The following is a 17,887-nucleotide window of genomic DNA, read 5'->3' on the forward strand; positions in this document are numbered from 1 at the left end:
TGTGAGGGTGTTCAAGTCACATCAGTCAGTGGTGTTGGAGCTACCTTTGCACTGATCATTTAAAGAATTGTTTGTGTTCAGCACGGCTTTATTTATGATAACAATCCCATAAAACGCCCGTTCTCTTTGATTCAGAGCACTACACTATTGGTAGAACAGAAGCCTTAATATTATTTGGGAAATGGTTTCATGGTTATGTGCATAATTCACATACAGTGGGTACAGAAAGTATTCAGACCCCTTTACATTTCTCACTCTTTGTTTCATTGCAGCCATTTACTAAAATCAAAAAAGTTCATTTTATTTCTCATTAATGTACACTCAGCAACCCATCTTGACAGAAAAGTAGACATTTTTGCAAATTTATTAAAAAAGAAAAACTTAAATATCACATGGTCATAAGTATTCAGACCCTTTGCTCAGTATTGAGTAGAAGCACCCTTTTGAGCTAGTACAGCCATGAGTCTTCTTGGGAATGATGCAACAAGTTTTTCACACCTGGATTTGGGGATCCTCTGCCATTCTTCCCTGCAGATCCTCTCCAGTTCTGTCAGGTTGGATGATGAACGTTGGTGGACATCCATTTTCAGGTCTCTCCAGAGATGCTCAATTGGGTTTAGGTCAGGGCTCTGGCTGGGCCAGTCAAGAATGGTCACAGAGTTGTTCCGAAGCCACTCCTTTGTTATTTGAGCTGTGTGCTTAGGTTCATTGTCTTGTTGGAAGGTGAACCTTCGGCCCAGTCTGAGGTCCTGAGCACTCTGGAAGAGGTTTTCTTCCAGGATATCTCTGTACTTGGCCGCATTCATCTTTCCTTCAATTGCAACCAGTCGTCCTGTCCCTGCAGCTGAAAAACACCCCCATAGCATGATGCTGCCACCACCATGTTTCACTGTTGGGATTGTATTGGGCAGGTGATGAGCAGTGCCTGGTTTTCTCCACACATACCGCTTAGAATTAAAGCCAAAAAGTTCAATCTTGGTCTCATCAGACCAGAGAATCTTCTTTCTCATAGTCTGGGAGTCCTTCATGTGTTTTTTGGCAAACTCTATGCGGGCTTTCATATGTCTTGCACTGAGGAGAGGCTTCCGTCGGGCCACTCTGCCATAAAGCCCCGACTGGTGGAGGGCTGCAGTGATAGTTGACTTTGTGGAACTTTCTCCCATCTCCCTACTGCATCTCTGGAGCTCAGCCACAGTGATCTTTGGGTTCTTCTTTACCTCTCTCACCAAGGCTCTTCTCCCACGATTGCTCAGTTTGGCTGGACGGCCAGGTCTAGGAAGAGTTCTGGTCGTCCCAAACTTCTTCCATTTAAGGATTATGGAGGCCACTGTGCTCTTAGGAACCTTAAGTGCTGCAGAAATTCTTTTGTAACCTTGGCCAGATCTGTGCCTTGCCACAATTCTGTCTCTGAGCTCCTTGGGCAGTTCCTTCGACCTCATGATTCTCATTTGCTCTGACATGCACTGTGAGCTGTAAGGTCTTATATAGACAGGTGTGTACCTTTCCTAATCAAGTCCAATCAGTTTAATTAAACACAGCTGGACTCCAATGAAGGAGCAGAACCATCTCAAGGAGGATCAGAAGAAATGGACAGCATGTGAGTTAAATATGAGTGTCACAGCAAAGGGTCTGAATACTTATGACCATGTGATATTTCAGTTTTTCTTTTTTAATAAATTTGCAAAAATTTCTACATTTGTTTTTTTTCTGTCAAGATGGGGTGCTGAGTGTACATTAATGAGAAATAAAATGAACTTTTTTGATTTTAGCAAATGGCTGCAATGAAACAAAGAGTGAAAAATGTAAAGGGGTCTGAATACTTTCCGTACCCACTGTATATTCAATTTATATCAGTGTCTAATATGTTGCAGAAAAATATATTAAATGACTAACCATAGGGAAATCTATCATTAAAATGGATTTAGAATTCAACCCTGCATGACATAGAAGACAGCTTTGAAAAACAGCATTTAGCCTATAATGAAGAGACATAATGTAGAGGACATTACAGACATAAGTCCTTTAGTAGTTTTAAAATGTGTACATTGGATAATAGCTACTGAACTTTAGTGGCTTTCCTTAGACAGGTTCAGAAAGACACCTTTTTGTCCATGCTCTCTAGATCCAAGATGTCTGATGATTAAAATGGTTTTATCTATTGAAGAACTGATGATATTCTTCAAGCAGAAGATCATCGGTATTATAAATCAAATGATTGATGCATGCAATCCATTGAACTGCTTTAGTTGGAGGGTACTAGTCTTATGCACGCCAAATGACTTTCCTGAAGGTTCAGCTACACAAACAGAAGTCAAGCTTCACGTGTAAACACCCTCAGAGTCCTGAAGAGAGGCCTACTTGGCCAGAATAACCTGACAAAAACACCTGAAAACATAAAAAGGCCCTGATATGATGTGCACACGAAGCAGTGCCTGGATGCACTACAAAAATGTACTTTCAACACAAACTTGGACACATAATCCCACACCATTGATATATTCAAGAGTTTAATTATTTGACGTCCCAGTTTTCTTGACAACATCATTGGCATCGCAGTGATTTTTTTTTTTTCGATAAGGAGAAAGAGTTATACCAGGGCAGAAAGTTGGATTTTTCTTTAAATGGAAAGCGAGACCATCCATTTCAGTTTCATCCACCTGCCTTTTACCTTTACCATCTATACACCGTAATGCACAATCCGTTAAAAATATGAAGTACTTAGCCAACCTGAGCTACAAGCAGATAGAGAGAACAGCTATAACATAGACATGACAGAAGACAGGTGTTTGCTGTGTTGGTGACACATATTGTAATTCCACAGCGTTGAAAGATGTCTGATGACGGACAGAACATTTACAGCAGTAATAGTAGCAGTACAATTAATGTTACATAAAAGGCAAATATTAATATATTGAGGAATAAACCTTGTTTTACACTGTGGCTGCGTTATCGGCTTGTCTACTTTGTCAACATTTTTTCTGCAGTGTGAGGCAATTCTAAACCCCTTAACGCAACCTTTGAGGGAAAAGGCAGTACAATCACCAAAGTGTTTGAGCGGAGATTTGACAGGGAAAACGAGTAGGGGGTAAAATTTGAAGAATACCAAAAGGCGTGTGCTAGCAGATGTTGTCCAAAATCAGTCATCCCTCTATAACATTTAAAGGCAAAAACATAAAAAGAAAGTGCAAAAAAAACAAGAGTGTTTTAGATTGGCTTGACAAATAACATCAGCCAATTAAAATATATTTATATATATATAGTTCAACTTGATTATTTGACACATTGGCAAAAGAAAGCAAAGAGAAAGCAGAAAGAGAGAATACGATACTTGGGATGCTGACATTAGCCAACATCATCTCACATTACAGAGCATCAGCCAGTCCTATAGAGCTCTCCATTGCACTCTTTGAACATGGCTCCATTTTCCCCTTTTAGTGTGAGATGCAGGGGGCCACAGTCAGAAATGTGGGTGGGCGGGGCCAGAAGATCACTCCCTCTCAAGTCTGGGATTGTCGGGCCAGAAGGGGTGTCATTCTTCTCTCAAGCCATCTTTGGGAACGGGATTTGTCAGCGAATTTTCTTAGAGTACACTAGTGTAATAATTTGTGTGCTAAGTTTGTGTTTTTGTGTGAGGGGCGTGTACATCCATGTGCAGCATACTGCGTGAGGGGCGTTGTGGATGGAATGAAGAGTGGGGGTGAAGGAGGAAGACCAGAAGGGAAGTACTTTCCCAGGGAGCAAGGTGCAGGTGATGTAACCGGTGTTTCAGAGAGCCAAGAGAGAAGATGGTCCAAGTTTTCCCTCAACAGCTGCAGCTTTCTGCTGAAGGTTTAGCTCTGTCATTCCTATCCAGTTTTATGGGCTCTGGGAATTCATTATACAGCTCCACCTCTGTCTCCTGACAATGCAAAACGGAGAGAAAATAGTCAGCATGAAAAAAAGATCAAAGTCCCATTGTCTTTTATTCTGCATTTCAAGCAATGGTTACGTACCTGTTTGAGAGCGTTACGTGCAATTGTCTGGAATGCCTGTTCTACATTGATGGCTTCTTTAGCGCTGGTCTCAAAGTAAGGGATGTTGTTCTTACTCTGACACCAAGCCTGAGCCCTTTTAGTGGTTACCTGTGTGTAAGAAGAGGGAGAAATGCATTCATGTAGTGAGCTGACATGCAAACGAGGGCGCTCAGGGTTTGCTATGAAAGAAACATTTTAATTGAAGTCTGGAACATTTATTATTTTATAACTGGACCAGGAGACATATTCCAAATAAAAGGTTCAATAGGACATAATGACTTTGCTGAAATCTAACTTTCATCTTCAGTCCCTTGGCATCTCCTTTGTTAAGACAAACACACTATGACCACATTGTCCCTGTTCTCCTCTTCAAAAGGCTTAGAGTCACAACTAAGCAAGAAGGTTCTTAAACTCTGATCCCTTTCTGCACAAATTGTATACGAATAATTATCCACAATTCAAAAAAACATATAGCAGCATATCCTTTATAATGTTAAAAATTGTAATGACAGAAAAGCCATAAAATGGAACAATGAAAATAAAATGTGGCAAATCTTTTTTTTTTTGCTACTGTAGGCAAAACATTTCAATAGAATTTAACATTAATAGTATTTTATAATTTAATAAAACTTGTCAGGGCTAACTTGCATGATAGTAGTAGATCACAGTCCATTAGTATATCACTCTGTACAATTTAGCAGCATCCGGCTGCTACATGAATTGTGTTAGGCCTGGCACACAGTAATAGATTTAAAAAATCTTAAACGATTCTTAAATGTGAGAGCCCACATATGACGACAGATCATGACAGATGTAACAGTTCAGATCCTACAGTGTGTGGTGTGCAACGAGACGACCAACTCAGCACAACACACACTAACCGATTTATTCACCAACAACCAGTCTGCACTATCAAATCGTGTAATCTTGCGCAGTCAAACGCAACACAGGTGTAAACAAACACAAAGGACAAGCTAAATGTGGCTCGATGTTAGCTGGTACATCCAGTACAGTAAACATTTAGGTCCAACTCCTTTCCTTGTCAGTTGGATTGTTTTACGGGACACGTTGTGTAAACACTCGTGTTGTTGCCACAAATCACCAAGTTGGTCCTGATTTTATAACATCCATCTAACTTTAAGCTTTGTGTGTGCTGTTGTTGCCATGGTTATTTTTCTTGTGCTTCCTGCTTCAGTCAGCTTGCTTCCCTATTTCCAATTGTTCCGTTCCACGTGACAATTCAAAGAGTCCGGGCTCGGCCGTCTTCGTTGTTCTACCCACACAACAGGACTTCTAACCATAAATATTGAACATGTTTAATATTTATGATTTCAAATCTGGGCGGCCCCGATCGTCTTCCGAGCATATTGGGAAGTGTAAAACCACTCCTAACACACCTCACACCACAGGAACATCCGGAAAGATAATCTTGGAAACCATCAGATAATCGTGCCTTTGCTGTCTTTGGTCGGAAGAAAGGAATCTGGCCCAAAATCTGCCCAATTATCTTGTAGTGTGTACCCTGTTTTAGCAGATCTTCCTCTCTCTCTCACTTGCTCTTTCTGCCTGCCTTGCTGGTGGCTCATGGTGCAACAGCTGTGCAGCACACCACATCAGTTGCCACAGTTGGCGTGCATGTTTGGTGCATCATTTGGTGGGAGGAGGCGGTTAGCAGAGAGATTCGAGGTAGCAGAGGAAGAGGTGGGAGGTTTCTTCCATTGAAATTTCATGTTGTTTTATGCCACTAAAAATGTTTTTAGCAAAAGCAGTGGGAAATTATTAATTCCATTGAAGTACTATGTTAATTTGTTTGCATTTAATGTGATCTATACCTTTAAAAGTATGACCACAGATACGTATTTTGCCTCGGCAGTCTCTCTCCTCTGTTGACATCAAGAACACTGTGAATTCTCACACTCCATGGGCACTTATGGGATGTGATTGACAAAGTACAAAAATGCAGGAAATTATACAGAGCAACTCTCAAAACTCTCAGACTTGAGTGACCTCATTGCTGGCTAAAGCTATGGTTACTAAGAGAGGCAGAACCGAGGCGCCTTTGTAAACCTGCTTAAAGTTTTACCCCAAATCACATCAGCAACACTTCCTGTTGGGCATTTGTGCTGGTTATTATGGTAACGTCAATTCTTTTAGGGCTCAGTCCGTCTGTTTACTAGCCAACGCACACAGTGGCAGCCATAGTGCTGTTGTTGTTGTTGTTGCTGCAATTTAACACCACTCACAACCAAATATGATTAACATGAGTGAAAAAGCAATAGCTGTTTGTGATGAAAACAGGACACTGACCTTATTGAAACTGACACTTAAGTGCAGCATGGGTAACCATGTAAGAAACAATCATGGAGGAATTTATACCAACCTGTCTGTTCTCCAAGTCAATCTTGTTGCCTAGCACCACGAAGGGGAAGTTCTCAGGATCACGAGGGCTGGCCTGGATCAGAAACTCGTCTCTCCAGCTGTCGAGCGTCTTGAAGGTGTTGGGTGCAGTCACATCAAACACCAGCACACAGCAGTCGGCTCCACGGTAGAACGCGACACCCAGAGACTGGAACCTCTCCTGGCCAGCCGTGTCCCAGATCTACACAACCACAACGAGACAAAATGTTCCGTAAATAGACAAGATAACAGGAGGTATGAGAAGTCATTCTAGTAAAAGAACGCTAAAAATAATGCCCTTTAAATACTCAAACAATAAAAATTGTCCTGGATGAGGATGAGGGGTGTGAAGAATGACTATCCCAAAACAGTGACTGATGTGAAAGATATGAGTACATTGTAGCCGGCAGGTGATGGGTAAGAATGTAAAACGTACTGATTGATGGTCCAAATCAAAGTTATGAGCTAGTTTACTGATGTTTTGCTGCTTGTTCTGCAAACAGTGTTCACTGTCCTGAATTTTGCAAGACTCTGACATTGACCTTTAACATTTAAAGAGAATCAAGTTAGCTAGCTGGCTTGCCGGTTAGTGGTGGGTGGCTTGCATGCAGAAACTAAACATATCTGAGATCACTGAAGTGATTTACAGTTCTCCACCTCACAAATGGAGTCCAAAAGTCAGCCTTTCTGAATGCCAAACCTCACCTGATGAAACAGCATGATAAAACCAGGATTAAGATGCTCTAGCTAGCAGCACAAGCCAACCTGGATATTAAACACTTTTTCCAGCCACAAGTCAGCAAAGTCTTTGTTGTCATCGAGGTATCTGTAGTCTTTTGTGCTGCTTATAGTGGTGAAAAGGATCACAGTTGATCAGATCAATGGAAAATGTATCACAATGGTGTAAAATAAACATACTGCCGCTAAATCCCTGTGTGGAGTCTCTGTGAAGAGAAGGCAGCGTTTAAGAAGTGTGTGCAGGCACAGTGGAGATCTGCTGTACCAATAGAAAGACAATGTAGCTCTTAAAATGTGTTTTTGTACCTTCAGTTATTCGCAGGTATCAGCTGGTGACTGTGTATGACATCAATCAGATCACTTAACATTACTAATGTAGAGCCTGCTGTCGTCTGTAGCAGTAAACTTAGCCAAATGGAATCTCTTATAGTGCACTCTGTTCGGTCCAAAAACCGAAAAAAAAAGATTTATGACTTAAATGCACACGGCCCCTTTGTTGTTTCGTCACACGGTTTGTGCTGCATGTGCAGCCAGTGCACAAACACACACAACAACTTAATGAACAGTTTGTGTTTGTTATATGTTCAACATTTTCAGCAAGAAAATATATATTTTTTGTAAATTACAGCGAACTGGTTAGTCACAGGAAGATGTCAAATTATTGTTTGTAGGTTGATGTTCTTTGTTGTGAGGAAACAAATACTGTGTTTGAAATGATTAAGCTTTTTATTTTACAGTCTGCTGTACTCAGACTTTTAAAAGCACTTTCTTAATAAAAGGAGTTCAGGTTCATCTAGCTTGTATTATTATTATTATTTCAAATTGTAGCAATTTGATACAATATTAAAATTCATGGATATACATTTTGATCTGCAGTGCTGTTAAAATGAACTGTTGTAATCCTAGCTAGCTGAGGAGAAGAAAAGTATTATTACACTTTTTTTTAAGGCTATCCCAAGAAGGATCCGATCCGTGACTAAAATCAGCGATCAGATCTGAACTGTGACATTAGTGATATCTTGCACCACTGTTCATGTTTGTGACCTTTACTTGTGGTTGAGAGTGATGACTTTGATTACAAGACAACAAGAAGACAGCCTTTCATTGCTGCGTGCCAACGATGTCTATCAATTTAAGAAGAAAGTTTAACAAGGCATGTGGTTTAACTCAGTGGGCAGAGCAGGCGCCTCATGTACAGAGGATACGGTCCTCATCCCACAGATTGCAGAATCGACTTCAGGTCCTGACACTACCGGTGCATGTCTAGACCAATTCCTTTCCCCACATTTCCTGTCTCTCTATAGATGAACAAGCAACTAAAGGCACATATGTGACAATCACAGCGGAATTATGAACATAAAACAAATTATAAGGAGTGAAACGGATTAAAAATCTCACAAAAAAAGAAATGAAAAAAAAAAAATATATATATATATATATATATATATAATATATAACTGAATTTACTTCATTTTATACACATTGCTACATGATAAATAATAATATACGCAAATAAATAAACTAACATTCCCTCTTTTAAAGTGCTTTTTCAAAAATGTGTGTACAACAGACGGTAGAATATAAATACATCAACATCACAAACAGGGTTTAGAAATATTTTTTGTGAATAACAAGCTCGTTGTTATTTACAAAAACACGTCTCTCATATGAGCTTTGGTGTGATAAAGACTTCAGTTCATACACATGATGTCAAATGTTCATATTCCCAGTAGGCCTCGTTTTTTGTCGCTTAGAGAAGTAATAAACACAGAGACACTTAATTTTGTTTTTCCTATTTTTTGAAAAAATGCTTTTAATTCAGCTATCAATTAGCCACGGCCTGAATTGAATAATACAGAATCTGTTTTAATGAATCGTCTATGAATTGGATTGTAGCCTAAAAATCAAGATTCAACTCTGACGTTCTTGTGAAGGAGAATCTACCCAGGATGCGACCCTTTAAGATGTATGTGCTCTGTACCTGCATGGTAACAAGCCGGTCATCCACCATCACCTCCTTGGTCAGGAAGTCTGCTCCTATTGTAGCTTTGTACTGGTTACTAAACTTCTTGTTCACATACTGGTTCATTAGGGAGGTTTTCCCGACACTGAGAGCAGAGGAAAACAGACAGAAAGATATCAGATTCTATATTAAAGACAAAGAGCAGACAACTGATAGGTAGTATGACACATGCAGTAAAAATATTTATGAAGAGCTGATTCAGCTATCGGTGTAATCTAGACCCTATTTACTCCAAACTATATCTGATCGATTAAACCAACTCCTTCCAAGTGGAACTACTGAAGAATATAGGCCTGATGCAAACATTTTTATCCAGTTGACAGAAGCATGTGTCTGTAGTGTAATAAACTATCTGAATATAAAAAGGGCCTAAAAGGGGTCCAAAATGTCTTGATCCTGTCTGATATCTTGGTTCATATTGTTCTGTAATTTATAGTGACTTCATGTTTCCTTTCTGTAATCAGAAAGGCTGCAGCATTGTGACAGATTGATATTGCTATTGATTGTTTTTGTTTCAAATATGTCAAAGACTTTAGACCTTTCACCACAATTTAACACAGCTAAATGTTTTGACAAAAGGAAGGATAGACATTTCTGCAGAATACTTAGTGTGCAAAATATTCTGCACATAATGATGTTACAACTTTTAACAGACAATCTTGTGCCGTACTTAGAAAGAACATACATAATTTGATAAAGTCTCATAAGTCTGCAGATACATAGCAGGAAGGCTGTATAATTCAGGAGCATAGTTCTGCCTAGAGACAGCTGATAATGTATTAATGCCTGCTAACAAGGAAGTACCACTGATACAAATCCTCTTCAATGATTCAGACACCTTGGTCTTGATTTTTCTACACACTTAACAACTGACTCAGTCATCACTCAGGCGAACTGATTATTTCTTACCCTGCATTTCTGGTTTTAACATGTAGCAGAGAAATATGCCAAGATGTGACTCACCCAGAATCTCCCAGGATGATGACTTTCAAGAGCACTTTCTTCCGAGATGTCATTTTTCCACGGCTGCAGAAAGACAAAGAGCAACAACTTCAGCACACAGAGAGACACAGCACCACACGCCTCCCTGACCTCTTCATCGCTACGACCTTATCACCAGCTTCCGACTGGTCAGAGAACATATGATCAATGCATAAGGTAAATATGTTTGCATTGCAGACAGGCCCTTTGGAAAACATTAGCCCAAAAGTTTGTTCGTGTGTATAAAGACTCATGGCCCTTAGACCAATAAGGTTTGAATACCACTCATTCCAGTCATGCGTTGTCTAAGCTGTTGAGCAAATCACGAGGAACACATCATTCTCTCTCTCTCACGAAGCACAGGAAGTTTCCTCCTAGAGGTCTCAACCACTCTCAGTATTGCACAAATGAAGTGACACATCTGGCAGTTGTTTTTTTGATGATATATGTCATAAATATATAGAGGAAACACACCATGGCGTTTACTTACACCTCATAATAACTTGAGCTTGCAAGATGGAGGCAGAGATTTGGTTGTGAGTGAGAGATACAATATGTGAGGTAACTTTAAGCTAAAACTGTTGTTAATGATTTTGTAACGTGTAGTTTCTTGACGCTCAAATGTAAAGTGAACCATGAGGTTAATTATTTCCACATAATTCCTTTTCAAAATTAAGTAAATAAGATCCTAGTATTAAAGAACACATGAATGAGTGATTGTTTTACACATTTTTGAAATTGAAGTTTCATTCAGACATCTTTTCACAAAACATCTGGTAGTTTACAGTGCACATTTTGAAACGCCAGAAAGAAGCCATTACTTGTACACTACTACTCCTTGACTAATATGATCTGTCTGTTGGATATTAAGAATGACATAAGGTCGATCAAAGTATTGGAAGCAATCCTCTTTCTTTATCCCACCGACCATTCAGAATTGTATTACGGTGAAAATCAAACATAACGACTCAATATTTAACGGAGGAAACTCCGATAAGAAAAATGAACTTTGGGACAGTAAAAAAAAGAAAGAAAAGTAATTCGGTTCTGATAGTGTTATCTGAAACCCTCTCCAAGTAAATAGACCAAAAAGACTAAAATAAACATTGATTTCTAAGGAGGCTGCTTTATCTTTTGACACACATTCATCTTATCAGTACTACATAAACAGTCCAGCACAGCGCTATTGACAAGAAAGAAAACATTTTTCTGGGGTTAAATGAAGTCATTCATGCTCTCAGTGAGACTGTCAGCTTTCACAGATGCTTGGTATGAATTCGGCTTCTATGATTGAGCTACTTCATACCACTAAGGATGATCTGACAATTTACCAAACTGATATTTGAGAATGCACAAAATATAGAATTCAAAAGAATAAAGTTGTAGAAATGTGTAAGGCCCCAAGATACTTTAGTCATTATTATATACTTCAGATTATTGCAATTTTAAACATTTTGCGATATGCTGAGAATTGTGATACAATATATTGCGATTGAGATATTTTAACTGCTTATTTTGTCCACAAAATTAAAATAAATCAAAAACAGTTTTGTCAAATAAGAAAACATTCTCATTCTAATCATCTCACTTCAGTCTTCTTATTTCTACACAATGGGAGTCAAGCCCCCAGACAGACCAACACTGATCAAAGTAAAAGCCTGTCAAAGGCTGCATGCAGCTAACAATCTGAACTGTTAGTATTTCAGTCCAATCAAACTTGAACATGATTTTTCAACAATGCAACTTGTACAAAATGAATTGTGAAACTCCTTCAGCAATAAAAAAAAGATTAAAAAGCATATTTAATATAATATAATAAAAATATTGATACTTGGCGGCCACTAGACAATATAATATCGCCACACAAAATATCACAATACTATGCTGTATCAATTTTGTTCCCCCACCTCTAGAAATGTGTGGATTTGATAATGTTTGCTGTTCGTGCACAAACCTTGTTCCTATCCAACCTGCTCCTTTATAGTAAAAAACATGACTTTCATCATTTTCTGGCAGTTAATCACAGTAACATGTCATGTAATAGAAAACCAAAATCCAATCATGAGCTCCTCGTGAACATCAGCATCTAACATACACAAACCCATTTTTGTTCCAACTCAATTATGAAACCAAACAATTCCTACCATTTTTTACGAATTAAAAAAATCGAAACATTGAGCTTTTAAATGACTCTGAATGTTGAAACTGTGCTTAAAACACAAACACTTGAGTTACCATCAGGAGCTGGAAAGCACACTTGTTTCTCAATAAAACGAGCACAGCACTTGAGATCCCGACATACTGTGAAGCACAGAGAAGCCGACACCAGCATGAACTACAGAACAACACTGATGACTGGGCATGCTCAGACCACAATATGGATCAAAAGAACCTCGAATCAGATCGGTAACCTTTGACAAACAGCTGAGTGGTAAGATATCGAGACAATGAAGATTTTTGTCTCTGACAGGAGGTTCAGTCTGATTTATTCTGGGAGTATTTCTTTCCATAAAATTCTTGAAGAAATAAAAAAAAAACTATGAGGAGTTTTATAAAACATCTGCAGATGTGTGGAAATCTAAAATCAAGAAGCATTACATTTGTTTGAATTGCCGTTGAAGAAATATGTATATTAAATCATTTGGAATTATTGGATCTCATTTTTTGTCATTATCCTGTTGAAATAAATAAGTTCTACTGGTTAAAGGTGTCAGATGTGAGGTAAAGGCAAAAAACAAAGAAACCTTTTATAACACATTTCTGCATTAAAATAAAATCAGGAAATGTAGTGTTGCACAGATAACTAGTGCTAAACTATTTTTTATCTCCAAAGGGAAAGTTGATCCATCTTTTTCAGGTCGAAGTTCATGTTTGATGCAATCTAACAAACTTTATGAACGACAGCTTTATGGAATCCCTTAAACTGATACAGTTAGACTTTAACTGATATCAACGTGTTAGGATAAGTCTTCTTATTCTACAACTCTTAAAAATTGTTATTGCACATTTCTTTTGAGTCAGTCGCTTCATCAATTTACATTTATCAAGAAAAAATGCAGCTGGGCGAGTATCTGTTAACCAAAAATAAGGCAACAGGAAAACACCTACAAGAACATGAAAAAACATTTTTCCGTGGCACACTGAAAATAACTTTACTATATTTTTATTGTGTGTGACCAACGCGTTTCACCTGTAGCTTCTTCAGGTTCGTCTCGTAGAGATTGTGCTGGGCAAACCTGAAGCGTTGTTCGCGCACAATAAAAATATAGTAAAGTTATTTTCAGTGTGCCACGGACTTCTGTTTTTTCATGATTTGATCCTACAACCGTGAGCACCTGGGAGCGTGTTTAGGCTGTGCACGGGTTACCCTGTTGACCATAGACCTACAAGAACATACTCACTGTGGCAACTAAACATCAGTGCAGTAATAACTTTAAGAATCTGATATATAGAAGTGTGATAAACACTGTGCTGCTGAGACAAAATAAAAAGTGTTCAAATCACTGAAAGAAGCTAGATCTATCCACAGATCACCTCTGATTTAAACCAGAATACACAAGCAGGAACCCAACCCGTGGAGTGTATAACCCATCTGAACATGTCAGAGAGGTTAGACATTTTTATGTTTCTTGTTTCGCTATCTGATGTGCATCTTGGTAACTGTGCATGTAAAGAACTGTCGATTCAGTGGTCCAGGGTTAACACACGCACACACACATAAGTACTGTCAACTTAAGTAAATTAAAAGTATGGACAGCATTAAACAAATCATTCAAATTAAATGAATTATGTGATTAAGTTAGATACTGTAGGGTTATTAGCAGATCAGGGTGCAACCGCCAAATACGTTTTTTTTTTTTTTTTGCAGTGACGGGTGAATTTGCTCAACTTACCCGGCCGCCACGGTGGCGGGTAAATAAAAGTAGGTCTAACGTCTCCAAGACTCTCCTCATATAGGCCAAGCTCATATACTTTTAAAACACAAATTGATTTCCCCTCAGTCGAGCCTTTGAGGACAGGGCTGTATTGGAAACTCTTACCTGCCTAATAAACTTAATAAACTAAAATAACTAAAATAAACATGATTTTTTTTTTGTATATGAGCGAGACAAAGATCATGTCAGTATTTTCTGTACTAGTCGAAAATGTTCTTGAATACTGTAAGCCTTTATTTGACATTATACTTCATTAAAAGATTAAGTGGCAGGTAAAAAAAATAGTGACTGGTATAGTTTTTGAATCCACCAGTCACAGTGGCAGGTAGGCAGAAAAGTAAATTTCCAACGCTGTAGCAGATACACCATCATTTACAGTTAAAGATTTGTAAAACATTTGAAATGTTATCTACATTTACTGAGAAGTATATTTAACCCACTTATGTGTTAATTCAGGATTGTGATGAAAGGTAGACCGATGGTTTCCTGACATACCATTTTTCCCCACATGAGCTTACAGACAGCATTCAACTCCAAAACACTCAAGGAGTCAGTGCTGCAGAACAAACTGGAAGGTACACTGTGCGGCGTAAAATTAGATCCAGCTGTGTATGCTACAATGTAAACTGTGAGGAAAATGTGCAGGCTGTGTTAAACCATAAAAGCCCACATGAACCGAAGCTATGTTGAGAAACTGTATTCAAGGACTCTGCCAGTTCATGCAAACTCATAGGATATGAGTAAATCTCAGAGCCGGTCAGAGTACAGCACAGGTACCTCAGAGTCAGACTTGAGATTCAATTAACATGCAGGATGGTTTACAGAGTGCAAAATACAACATAATGGAGAATAAACAAGTCGCAGTCTTCATACACAGATGTTGTAAAATTATGATGAATTAAATCTTTAAAACAAAACGTAAAGGTATAGAAGTTGTATAACAGTGTCACAAATATCTGTGTTTGATTTGGAAAGCCAAGGGCTTCAGGACTATTCAGATGGCAATAGATTACAGGTTACACTTCATCCCAGGAGGGGTTTTTTTGTCTTTTGGGCGTTGTAGGCACAGCAGTTTGTTATTTAAGTGCCAATGATCCAACAACATGTACCTGCGTGACCTGTGAGTCACAAGCGAAACAAAAACTAGATAACATGGGAAAACACATGACCATCTTAGTCATATGTGAAGCCAGCAACACTATAACAGCAGTAAAGTATACTTGTAATAAAACTCAAAAGCCCCCATCTGCCCCATGCTTCCCTACTAACATGAACACAACATATAAAGTTTTATATAAACACATATGTCCACTGTAAAGAAAGCCTGTATCGATGCTTTGTCTCCACTGTAGTCCTTGTTTGTTTCCCAGAGGAGCCACAGGCCTTGTTTTTGCCAAGTAGCTTCTCGAAAATTATTGCATCACAATTAACCATTATAGTGTTTGTTTAATATAATTCAGCACACACTGATGAGTGGGCAAGCATAATATATATTTACACACTACTGTCGTTTCGAAACTTACCTTGAACGTGTAGCACACAGGAGCACCGACTTCTTAACTAGCTGTTATTGTTCAGGACAGTCAGCGTATGAGGCTGACTAGGCGTTAGCTAGCTAGCGAGCTAACTCTCCAGTACTGAGTAAGACACCGTCAATTTAGCAATGTCGTTTTGAATTCTTAGAAAGGCGTTTCGTGAGTCGTTACGCGAATAATTATTAAAAAAGAAATGTCACAAAATGACAAAGTAGATCCTTTCCAATTGGTATGTTAATTTGGCACTTTGCTTGAAGGGTTGTCTGCCAGCGAGCTAAATATCTGCAACCCCCAACCTCTGTTCCCCTTTCACTTCCTCCTCCAAAACCACGCATGCGTCCTACGTCAGACGCAGCTCCATAACTCCAGCCCTCTTCTAAATTATTTCTTCATCACAGACTATTTAGGAATCAGGATAGATTGCATTTTTGGTCTCAGGATTTTCAGGATTTCAGGTCAGGATTCAGAAGAATTCATATGAAAAACAGATCATGTAGGTTTAATATAAGTATTGGTATGGCGATTTACTGTTGTTTGGTCTGTGAACATAACGGGGATGAAAGTGAAACTCCATAGATTAAGTATTTTAACCCGTAAATAGGCTATAAGGGATCCGAACATGAAAGATTAAAAATAATAGTCCGAATCAAAGCTGCAGAGAGGAAAAAATGATTAGGCCTTCATGAGTTTAAAAAAAATCATGCCCTGCAGCTGCAGGCTATTATTCTTGTGGAAAAAAACAGGTCATGCTTTTTGAAAAGACAGAGATAACCCTGACAACATTATCATGGTTATCAGGCTTTGTGAGAGTAGTAGGCTACTCTTCATAACTTTAAACTTTGTTCTCCTTTGAAAGTATGTGTTCAAGGTATCATTTGAACGGAAGCCGCAGTTGAGAAAATAGTCTCAAAGTCCACTAAGTGGCCTTTCTTAAGCTTTTGATCACATTATCCCCATCCCCAGGTGAAGATTAATGTTGTGATTAAAGAGAAGTAGTGAAAGATATTGATTTTTTTCAGCACTCTGATGTAATGAGTCTTGTGATGTTTACAAGTGTAACTAAACTGCTCTTGGTGGCTTCGATTGATGAAGTGACAATCCACCACTAGAGGGCAGTCTCAGCTCGTTTAAAATGAATGAACCAAATCTTACTGGAGTTCCTTGACATAAGCCCACACTTGTGTTTCAAACACTCAATGGTGTTGGTTTTGTCCAGGGAGAGTGTGAAGGTCACAGGTAAGTGAGTAATCTGCTGTTGTTGTCCATTTTACAGCATGTAAATGTCCATGAGATGAGAGAAAATATGTTCCTGCCTCTGTGTGTGTGTGTGTGTGTGTGTGTGTGTGTGTGTGTATGTTAGAGCATATTGTAACACAAGGCTGACAAAATGTTGAATTTCTGAAAACATAGAGTCACCCGAAATAAATGTGATTCATGGTTAATGAGGTATACAATATGTTGCACAACAATATGCACATACAATATTATTTTCTGTTCGAGTGACAGCTCCTGCACATCTACATCAGATCTGATCTCTAAAATAATTTGAGTTCTAGTAAGAAAACAAGTGCATGTGGTTTAGATGGAGCTACATTAACCTGATCTGGAAAACCTCAATAGCCAAATGTATTTTTTTTGCCTCGCTTATCTTACGTGCAGAGAATATTGTACTGTCCTGTACCTGACTTTTTTATTATGTCTTATCACTCATGAAGAGTGAAAGGCTTAGAAAGTTCATGACCCTGAAGAAGGCCACAAGCCGAAACACGTCTGTCTAATTTGTTAATAAAGTTGATAATCATACTACAAGTGTTGCTGGAGCTTTTGGACCTCTTATTAAATTTTAAGGAAAGCTTTTGTCAAACAGGAAATAACAGACTAGAAACACTCATACACACTAAATGATATGCAGTCCTTTTTTTTTTTACATTGTTCATTGAATAACTATAGAAAAATCAGTTGTAATTTAAGTTTTTAACAAATTCAGATATAGCATCTGCTTCAATAAGAATTTACTCAATGTATGATTGGTAACAAAAAAATTAACTTGAGTCTTCTTGCGTTCTTTAAAACTCAAAGAATCCTATTTCTTTAACCAGAGCTGCCACTTGCAACCTATCTTTCCTGACTGATCTTTTTTTCCGCATGTTCATGAGTTAGTGTGTCTCCTTGTGTGCGTGTTTGTGCTTCTTGTTAGTGGGAGTGTGCCTCTGCAGAATCCTGATGACTGGATGTTTATAGAGGAATTCCTGCCTTCTCGCCCCT

At 38.5% G+C, this 17,887-nt stretch overlaps 2 protein-coding genes across 2 annotated transcripts in view; one reads left to right on the top strand and one right to left on the bottom strand.

The window, feature by feature from the left end:
* Positions 1-17,887, top strand: part of uroc1 (urocanate hydratase 1) — a 62,072-nt gene that overhangs the window by 33,422 nt on the left and 10,763 nt on the right. The gene's annotated exons all lie outside the window — the stretch shown is intronic.
* LOC132977729 (ras-related protein rab7-like) lies at positions 2,495-15,945 on the bottom strand. The gene is made up of 6 exons (XM_061042541.1): positions 15,611-15,945; positions 10,135-10,197; positions 9,130-9,256; positions 6,394-6,612; positions 3,993-4,121; positions 2,495-3,898 (listed from the first exon to the last, which is right to left on the bottom strand). Exons 2-6 carry the CDS (start codon positions 10,185-10,187, stop codon positions 3,803-3,805), a joined length of 624 nt encoding a protein of 207 aa, XP_060898524.1. The 5' UTR covers positions 10,188-10,197; positions 15,611-15,945; the 3' UTR covers positions 2,495-3,802.

The sequence above is a fragment of the Labrus mixtus genome, chromosome 7 (assembly GCF_963584025.1).
Source record: "Labrus mixtus chromosome 7, fLabMix1.1, whole genome shotgun sequence".
NCBI classification, from domain to species: Eukaryota; Metazoa; Chordata; class Actinopteri; order Labriformes; family Labridae; genus Labrus; species Labrus mixtus.